The sequence below is a fragment of the Gadus chalcogrammus genome, chromosome 2 (genome assembly GCF_026213295.1).
Source record: "Gadus chalcogrammus isolate NIFS_2021 chromosome 2, NIFS_Gcha_1.0, whole genome shotgun sequence".
In the NCBI taxonomy this organism is placed as follows: Eukaryota; Metazoa; Chordata; class Actinopteri; order Gadiformes; family Gadidae; genus Gadus; species Gadus chalcogrammus.
This window is the reverse complement of record NC_079413.1, coordinates 366,932-376,940: the sequence shown is the minus strand read 5'-3', so window position 1 is coordinate 376,940 and position 10,009 is coordinate 366,932. Positions and strand designations below refer to the sequence as shown.

Below are 10,009 nucleotides of genomic sequence, written 5' to 3'. Positions count from 1 at the left end.
TAGTTTTAAAGTGCATGGATTACAATAAGAGCCATAACTTGCATATCTCTCATTGTATACATGTGTAACATATTTTTCAAAGGAGACCTGATTAGTGCAGAAGTGTTGACATTACACACGGTGGCATTTCAGCAGGGGCCCAGCCTGTCGTATACCGGTCCCGGTCCCAGTCTGCCCTGTCCTATAACACAACCCTGTATAGGACAGAGCTGTCCCACAAAGTCCTGTCCTCTACTGCCCTGTCCTACAGGCCAGCAGGCTGGGACAATGTGGGAGGTTTGAACAGGAAACGCGATGACGTCATTTCCGCTGGCTTAGACCGGGGAAAGTTGTTTCCTGAAGTTGACATGGGACTAATAGATTCGTCCCTAACCCCGTGTTTGTACAAATGACATTAGCGGGTGGCGAGGGCGTTCGTTAGCCTCTTCCCCCGTCGCCAGAGCGCCTGAAGCCGGTCGGTTCTGATGGAGCCGGCCGCCGACTCCGTCTCCTCCACGGACCACGACTCGGGTAACGAACTCTGCTTTATTCCAGACTTTACGGGACACGATTTCTGCGTTAATCTCTAACGATGTCTTCTGTAACGTGATGTCAGAAGCTAACTACTAGTACTAGTAGCTAACTGGTACTGCTGCTAGTGTGGTGTTCTTGTGCCACAGGTGTCGACTGGAGATGTCGCGTAAACGAGACTCCTGGAGTCTTATCTGCTAATCACTATAACCTCCAGCAAAACATGTTCTCTAGAGTCTGATCAATAGAACCTCTAGAATAACATGTTCTATCATGTCTGATCACTAGAACCTCCAGCAGATCATGTTCTATCGAGTCTGATCACTAGAACCTCCAGCAGAACATGTTCTTTAGAGTCAGATCACTAGAACGTCTATAAGAACACGTTCTCTGGTGGATTTAAACAGTGGACATGTCAATGGAGATTACGTCTGCAGACATGAACAAGTGGTTCGCCTTGTTAAAAACTATTCAGCATATTTGCAATCTAATGGCTCAAGTTATTTTCATTAATGTTCATTGTTGGTTGTGTTGGTTAACCCGTTTTTTGTGTAGATGGAAAGTTAAAGAAACACTTTAATTTCTCCCTTTTCTGTCCTTGGGTTCTGTCTTTTCGTCTGAACGTTGTTGCACATTTGAGAGGTGCTGACACTGCTCTAGATGATGCTCTGAGAAAATAAAATAATCGTCTCCTTTTTATTGGAAATATAAGTATTATAAATACCTCAAACAAACATATACACCTGAAACCCTGTAACCTGTATGTACCCTACACCACCTTCACCGCTGGTATGTCCTATCTTATCTGCAGTCTATCGCAGCTAAGACTTTGCAATGACAACGTGACATGTTTGGCTTCCAGAGGTACGCCTCCAGGAGCAGCTGGCCGAGTGCCGGGCCCAGGCCGAGCACTGGCAGGGCGTGGCCACCATCTGTGAACTGAGCAAACAGGAGGAACTCGCGGAACTCCAAAAGCAATGCGACCAAGAAATCCAGTCTCTGCAAGAGGCTCTTCAAGGTCTGTCCTTACCTCATTCTGTCTGTCCTAACGTCTGTCCCTCTGCCCGTCCCTCCGTCTGTCCCACTGTCTGTCTGCCTGTCACACACCTGTCTGTCCCCCTGTCTGTCTGTCTCTCTGTCTGTCCCCCTGTCTGTCCCTCCCCCTGTGTGTCTGCCTGTCACACACCTGTCTGTCCCCCTGTCTGTCTGTCCCTCTGTCTGTCTGTCCCCCTGTCCGTCCCACTGTCTGTCACACACCTGTCTGTCCCCCTGTCTGTCTGTCCCTCTGTCTGTCCATCACCCCTGTGTGTCAGGCCCCGTCCTCTCATCCTACTGGACTTCTAAACGGCTTCAGGAAGCCAGACGTGCTCTGAGGTCAGTTTAGATTCACGTCGTCCTTTAAGCCTCTCTGCATGCGGTGCTTTACTGGAGAGGCCCTCCCAGCCCCCCCCCCCCACCCGGCGATGTCCTCAGGCCGTACGGTCCCCCCCCCCCCAGAGGCTGAGGGACTGAGAGGAGGAGCGCGACTCCTCCTTCCTAACTGGTCCCCCCCCCCCCCCCCCCCCAACAGAGACGGCCTCTCAGTATGAAGCCAGGATCGCCTGCCTGCAGTCGGAGCCTGCAGACTGGAGGAGAGGCAGCGGGCAGACCCAGGTGTGTGTGTGTGTGTGTGTGTGTGTGTGTGTGTGTGTGTGTGTGTGTGTGTGTGTGTGTGTGTGTGTGTGTGTGTGTGTGTGTGTGTGTGTGTGTGTGTGTGTGTGTGTGTGTGTTATAACTACCAGCATGCTGTTCAGTGTTGAGTGCGTTCCATCAAGTCATATTTAGATAAAGGCTTCATTAACCTCCAGTTTTTCCGTATCGTTGCCATCTGTCCACCACAATAGACAGGGTTTCAGAAAACCTTTTAAAGACATTAAAGTGTGTCGTCGTCCTCCTCTTGTAGAGTGGGCGGAGACACAGGTCCAATGTGGGCGGGTCCAGGAGGGAGTCTCTGGAGGCGGGCGCCGAGGGCAGGGCGCTGACGGACAGCCCCAACAGCCTATCGGCAGACCAGGACGGGGAAGGGGCGGGCCTTGGTGCAGAAGGCTACTTCTCCCAGCACTGCGACACGGCCTCCATGTCCTCCTTCTCCCTGGACACGCCCTCTCTGGCCAGGAGACCGCCCCCTCAGGAAGACACCGCCTCCCTGGTTTCCACGGGAACTCTGGTGCCCGAGGCCATCTACCTGCCGCCCGCCGGCCACCGATTGGTCACACACAGCGACTGGGACGCGCTCAACACTCAGGTGAGTCCCGCCCCTCAGACACCTGGCAATCAGTTTCTCTTTGGTGGAATATCGAAAAACGGAGCCGAGGTGTGACTCCGCCCCTTCAGTGACCCCGCCCCTTCAGTTGTTGGTCCCAGGCCCCCCCCCCCCCCCCAGTAGGCTGGCTGCTGGATCCCAGATTAGCAGCAGCAGGGGGATTAGGGCGGGTGGATGGATCAGAGGGTTCAGTGCAGCCCCGTGTCGACCCGCCCGCAGGTCTCTGAGCTGAGGGGGAAGCTGAGGAGGCTGGAGCAGGAGAAGGAGGAGCTGGAGGCGGAGCTGGACACACAGACCAACCACACGCACAAACAGGTGGACGCACACACACACACACACACACAGCTGGATACACACACACAGCTGGATACACACACACAAACACACACACACAGACCCACCACACACACAAACACACAGGTGGAGACACACACACACACACACACATACACACACACACAAACACACACACACAGACACACTCATACACATAGGTAGAGGTGGACACACACACACACACAGGTCGATCAATAACTTTATTAATAACATGATATCATTAATCCTTATTGAATTGTTTTCATGCCAGTACTATACAAAATGTTTAATAATTCCACAGAAAAAAAAGCTGATCCGATTCCTTCAACGTTTGCGCTCTAAGCAGGTGACTGATTTCCTTTCCTCCTATTGGTTCTCTTTGTGGTCAGGTGACGTTGCTCCAGTGTCAGGTCCACACGTCAGAGACCCTCCTCCAAGACCTCCAGAAATCTGTCAGCCAATCACAGAACGCTGTGCAGAGCCGCTTGGTAAGAAGCCCCGCCCCCCGTTAAAGCTGGAGTAGATGATGTCTGGGTCACCTGACCTGACGAACAGGAAGTAGACGAGCATTATCTCTATAGCCAGACAGATATCTACAACACGTCATCAGGACACTACATTCCAACATTAATCCAAGTATACATTTAGTACGTATGCATAACTTGTACATATATTATATATATATAAGTTATGCATATGTACTAATCTATGTGTATTTATTAATCATTGTTAATGTTTACATGTATCTTAATATCTATTTATGACCTTCTGCAAGATAAGGTCATAACTGCTGATGTATATCTGGATGTATGCTTCAGGCTTTGCGTGAATATGATGTCAAAGCCCAAACTAATGACACTGAATTGTAACGCAAGCGGTGAAACCAACCCAGAACATCAACCAGCTCCGTCGTCTTTATACTGAAACCTTTATTTTCAATCATTATTTTATCAGTTCTTTGAATCAGCAAAGCACCCAAGAAAAAGTTCAGCACTTTTTTGCACACTATTAATTTGCCTCCACAAAGATCCCTTGTTGGACCTCAGCGACCTGGCGATGGACAGAGTATCGTTTAGTCTCCCGTCCTGCTCCTGACGACAGTCACAGACGGTCACAGACGGTCACAGACGGTCACAGACGGTCACTGACAGTCACAGACGGTCACAGTACCACCTGGTCTCCCGTCCTGCGCTCCACCGAGCAGGAGGCTGACCCTGACCGTGTCCCCCCCAGGCGGAGCTGTCCTTATCCCAGAGGCGCGTGTGTGGAGAGCTGTCCAGGCTGAAGGGGGAGGAGGTGGAGGACGAGGAACCAACAGCCACACCTTTCCCCGGGACTCAACAGGTGGCCAGTCTCTCTCTCTCGCTCTCGCTCTCGCTCTCTCTCTCTCTCTCGCTCTCTCTCTCTCTCTCGCTCTCGCTCTCTCTCTCTCTCTCTCTCTCTCTCTCTCTCTCTCTCTCTCTCTCGCTCTCTCTCGCTCTCTCTCGCTCTCTCTCGCTCTCTCTCTCTCATTGGGCGTGCGTCCTTAAGAACCAGAACCATGAGGAAACGCACGCCCAGGCCGTATGGACCTGACTCAACAAACAGGGAAACAATGAATGTCAGCCCGGGCCTTCCTGTGTTTCAGAGGACAGGAAACTGAGGAATTTGAAAGAGGCCGAAAATAAAATAATTGATTGTATTCATTTTATTTAGCCGTGGGTGGGCTTCATGCTGAAGGTGTCCGGTTCAGCAGTAGTATCCGTTAGCCCTCGACCAACAGGGGTCCGGTTCAGCAGTAGTATCCGTTAGCCCTCGACCAACAGGGGTCCGGTTCAGCAGTAGTATCCGTTAGCCCTCGACCAACAGGGGTCCGGTTCAGCAGTAGTATCCGTTAGCCCTCGACCAACAGGGGTCCGGTTCAGCAGTAGTATCCGTTAGCCCTCGACCAACAGGGGTCCGGTTCAGCAGTAGTATCCGTTAGCCCTCGACCAACAGGGGTCCGGTTCAGCAGTAGTATCCGTCAGCCCTCGACCAACAGGGGTCCGGTTCAGCAGTAGTATCCGTTAGCCCTCGACCAACAGGTCCAGTCGTAGTGAAGCGTGTGAATGGTCCCCCGTTGTAACGCTGGCTGTGGCCCACAGGGGGCGCACTCGGAGGAGCGGCTCCGCATCGAGATCGTGAACCTGAAGGAGCAGCTGGACACGCGCACCGAGGAGAGCGGTGGGTCCCTCCGCCTCCGCGTGGCCAGACTAACCACATGTTACCCGAACTATTCAGAACAATTGAACGTCAGTGTGTTTTCTATGACGAGTACCTCTCGATGTTTTGACCTCTTTGACCTCCTGTGTTTATCTCCTCCTCCTCCTCCTCCTCCTCCTCCTCCTCCTCCTCCTCCTCCTCCTCCCGCTGAGCAGAGCTGTTAGAAGGTGAGTCAGGGGTCAGAGGTCAGGAGATACCGTCGCACACATCGACATTCTGACTTTGCTACGTCTTGCTGACTGTTTTCAAAAACTTAAACATAAATATTTGAATTAATAACCACCAGTTTGACTGTCATTCTGCCTGTCTCGCTGCCTGTCTCGCTGCCTGTCTCGCTGACTGTCTCGCTGCCTGTCTCGCTGCCTGTCTTGCTGCCTGTCTCGCTGCCTGTCTTGCTGCCTGTCTCGCTGACTGTCTCGCTGCCTGCTCCACAGTGCAGTTCTCCTCCCTGAAGACGGAGACTGAGCGCGTGCGGGCCCAGAGGGACCAGAGCCAGGCTGAGCTGTCGGCGGGCCGCACCGAGCTGGACGCCCTGCGGGTGGCGCTGTCCCACCTGCAGAGCACCAACAAGGCGCTGGTCCAGGAGAAGGTAGCGCCACGTTAACACAATCAGGGCCTCAGCAGACGCTCATCAAGAGCCACTTACAGCAGGTCCAACCGGTCCGTTAGTCAGAAGAAAGAGAACAACAATTATCAACATTAACAACATTATCTCTGTGGGTACAGTCAGGATGTTCATAGAACCAAGGGCCAAGCACTAACCATCACTAGGTTAACCCTAGTGATGGTTAGTCGCTAGGGTTGAATATAAATCATTTAAGTTTCAGACGTTGGCATCAGACGGTCTGAGAGCCTCCAGTCCTGAGGCTGTAGACCACCGGGCCGTAGGGGGCTGACCTCTCTCCTCTCTCTCTCCTCTCCTCTCCTCTCCTCTCCTCTCCTCTCTCCTCTCTCCTCTCTCCTCTCCTCTCCTCTCTCCTCTCTCCTCTCTCCTCCCTCCTCTCTCCTCCTCTCCTCTCCTCTCTCCTCTCTCCTCCTCTCCTCTCCTCTCCTCTCTCCTCTCTCCTCTCTCCTCTCTCCTCCTCTCCTCTCTCCTCCTCTCCTCTCCTCTCCTCTCTCCTCCTTTCCCCTCCTCTCCTCCTCCCCCCTCCTCTCTCCTCTCCCCTCTCCTCTCCTCCTCCCCTCTCCTCTCCCCTCCTCTCCTCTCCTCTCCTCTCCTCTCCTCCTCCCCTCTCCTCCCCCCTCTCCCCCTCCCCCCTTCCCCCCCCTCCCTCCTCTCCCCCCCAGGCCGCCCTGCAGCAGCAGAGTCTGGAGTCTCGTGGTCAGGTGATCAGCCTCCACGCCCAGCTGGACACCAGCCAGGCCGTCCAGATGGACTTCGTCCAGCTGTCCCAGACGCTGCAGGTGAAGCTGGAGCTGATCCGTCAGGCCGTGACCCTGGACCAGGCCCGGGAGATCCTGGGGGAGGGCCCCCTCCCCGCGGACCCCCCCCCCACCACCGGGTCCACGTGAACCCCCTCAGCCCCCCCCGCTGCCCCCAGGACCCCCCTACCTACCACAGACCACCAAGAAGACCCCCGGGGGACCAGCACCAGTCTGGGGTCACCAAGGCGACGGGTCGGACGGCCCCCCTGGTCAGAGACCCTCAGGCCCTCCGACCCCCCCCCCCCCCACACCGGTCCGGACCCCCCGGGGGCTCCCCTTCTAAACTTTGTTCTCAGGCTCCGAGGTCCGAACTGAAGAAGAATAAATCCTCACTGACCAAACGATCCCCAGTCCACCAGACACTACGACCCCATGACCCCGCCCTAACCCCGACCCCGCCCTAACCCTGACCCCGCCCTAACCCTGACCCCGCCCCTAAACCTGACCCCGCCCTAAACCCTGACCCCGCCCTAAACCCAGACCCCACCCCTAAACCTGACCCCACCCTAACCCTGACCCCGCCCTAACCCTGACCCCACCCCTAAACCTGACCCCACCCTAACCCTGACCCCGCCCTAAACCTGACCCCACCCCTAAACCTGACCCCACCCTAACCCTGACCCTGACCCTGACCCCGCCCTAAACCTGACCCCGCCCTAAACCTGACCCCAACCCTACTACACTCCACCCCCCCCTTGCTCCCCACCGGACCACCGGGGCTCACGCACTAAAGCATCTCAGCCTGCACTAACATGTGATGTCATACATTCCCAGTACAGCTGCTCATATCCCAGTACAGCTGCTCATATCCCAGTACACCAGCATTCCCCCTGATGGTCTCCGCTCTCTGTGAAGCCTGATTGCACATGTGGAGGCGGGGACTACAGTGTTACCCCGGCAACGGCATCTCAGCATCTCGGTCCAAACACGAGGAGCCGGCGGCAGAGCTCAGAATAGCTACGCTGAGAAACGCTCGTCAGGGCTCGGCAAACTGTAGTGGCCAGCGTTTCTATGGAAACGCACAAGTTAAATAATGCTGACGGCGCGAAGCTGTGATTGATCCGTCTGATGATTGACACTTTCTCTGTAACCAAACGAAATCTGAATTTCTTTCGTATAAAAACCCAATATAACGCGAGCCAACCTGTTGTTCTTTCTTAATCCAGCAGCTCTCATACGTCAGCGGCCAGCTAAGAAGGGTTAGGGGTTTGATTCCCGCTGCGCTACGAGGCTCTGCCTCGGGTTATTTAGATGTTTAAAGGTTTGGTACGCGATTTGCGAAACGCCAGCAGATTTTGAAAATACACAACTCAAATGGTCCTACCCCCTCTCCTTCAACGCTGACTCTGACTCCACCCATTCCAAGTACCTGGACGCGCAATCATGCACGAGCGCGAACAGAGATGCGCGAGAGCGAGCCAGGCTAGCGTAGGTTTTCGTTTAACAACATGGCACTACATTCAGCTGTAAATTGCACCCAGTACCGCGGGAAGTAGGGGTGCTGGGGGTGCTGCAACACCCCCTGTCCGAGGCCCTGTCTTATCACAGAAAACGATCATTTCTAAAAACCAAAGTGGAGATTTCTGAAAACGGCGGTTATGTGTTGTCGTATCAACGGGGAGAAACGGGATTTTAGGTTCTGAAGCGTCACATTATGCACCAGGAAATGCTTAACGTCATGTGAGCGTCCGCTGTACCGTATTGGTCCGAATATAAACACAAACCCCATTGTAAGACGACCTATATTTGGAAAAAAGATTTGAAGACCAGATCTTGATTTCATGAATAAATAAATTGTATTAATTGAAATAATATACGAAAATAAAAAGGCATAGAATAAAACACTGCATTGCCACTAAACAGTAGGCCTAGTGCAAATAGGCCGTACTGATGTGTACACCAAAGACTTCCTGACACTCCTCTGCCCCGCTGTGTTCGCTCTGGCTGTGGTCGCTCCGAACTGTTTCGGCCCGTGGCAAAGCGAGTCATCCTCGCTGCTGTCCAAGGCATGTTGAGACGCAGCATTTATTTAATGCTCATATGTCCTAGTGCTGAAAAAAGGTTATATGAAAAAGTGTGAGGGTAGCAGTGGTGCGCTAAACTTGTTCTGTGAGCAGCTGGATGTGAACCATGGTGTGAAGGAAGTGAACACAACGATCGATTTTCAACTGTGCGCGCATGCACTGGTGTAATTGAGCTGCGCTGCTATATATCTTTTTTTATCAATGTGACGAGTTGCGAGTCTAGTGCAGGCCGGGTTTTTTTTCCCAGCACCCCCTGCTGAGAATACGTTCTCGCGGCTATGGTTGCACCAGATGTTATAAACATTAAACGGTCACATAAATCATTACTATTTTTAGAAAATGTATGTTTGTTTCATATAATTGTATTGGAAGTCCTGGTTTTCACTAGGGTTGCCGCGGTGTGGACATTTTCACACCGAGTAATACACTCGTCTCAACACCGGTATTACCGAGTATAAACGGTATAAACTTTGAAACTAGGTCAACCGCCACACAAGCATCGGTTTTTAGACCCTTCTCGTCCTTCAGTTGCCGCCAACGTTCAAAAGCAGCGCCTAGGATTATTCTTGATTTCAGTTTTTCTTTCAGCGTTTTTATTATCAATTACTCTCTGAAAAAGAGTTTTCCTTCTCTTTGCTGGTGGTGGTGGTGGTGGTGGTGGTGGTGGTGGGGATGGTGGCGTCTTGTCTGCCATGGAAATTGTCTTCTACTGCTAGGTCCAAATGTGGATTAACTAGTTCCAGTAGCTACCGCAGGATAACAACAAACAGGAGCTTGCTCTGGGTCACGAGCTCTGGGTCACGAGTACTGCACGAAGGGGTCGCGCGCGGGGGAGGGGGGAGGGGGGAGGGGGAGTGCAGTACGACCGTTTGATTGATGTACTTACTGTCCAATGAAACTCGGTGGCAATGGAAATGATTGGCTGGAGTTTTTCGAGCCCTGCCCGTTCCACAGATGATTGACAAGTTTAATTTTCATGTCAGTACTTCTAACTCAGTGGCTGTAAGCGGGTTATGATAAGGATTTCAAGTAATTTTGCAAAAATGGCCAAAAAAGCGAATCACCTACGCAACCTTTAAGATAAGGGCTTTGAGCTAATGGAGCTAGGAACTCAATCATGTACTTAGTCGCTTGTTTTTAAATCGATGTGTTCCAGACCCATCCAAATGAAATTTTAAAACCCACACCCATT

The 10,009-nt window shown here is 52.7% G+C and overlaps 1 protein-coding gene across 1 annotated transcript; it reads left to right on the top strand.

Annotated features, from left to right (window-relative positions):
- Positions 1-319: 319 nt before the first annotated feature.
- rabep2 (rabaptin, RAB GTPase binding effector protein 2) lies at positions 320-6,880 on the top strand. Its single transcript, XM_056609610.1, has 11 exons — positions 320-510; positions 1,373-1,528; positions 2,081-2,163; positions 2,453-2,794; positions 3,032-3,127; positions 3,517-3,615; positions 4,361-4,471; positions 5,251-5,329; positions 5,524-5,535; positions 5,803-5,957; positions 6,656-6,880. The coding sequence occupies exons 1-11, from the start codon at positions 465-467 to the stop codon at positions 6,878-6,880; spliced, it is 1,404 nt and encodes a 467-aa protein (XP_056465585.1). The 5' UTR covers positions 320-464.
- Positions 6,881-10,009: the final 3,129 nt, after the last annotated feature.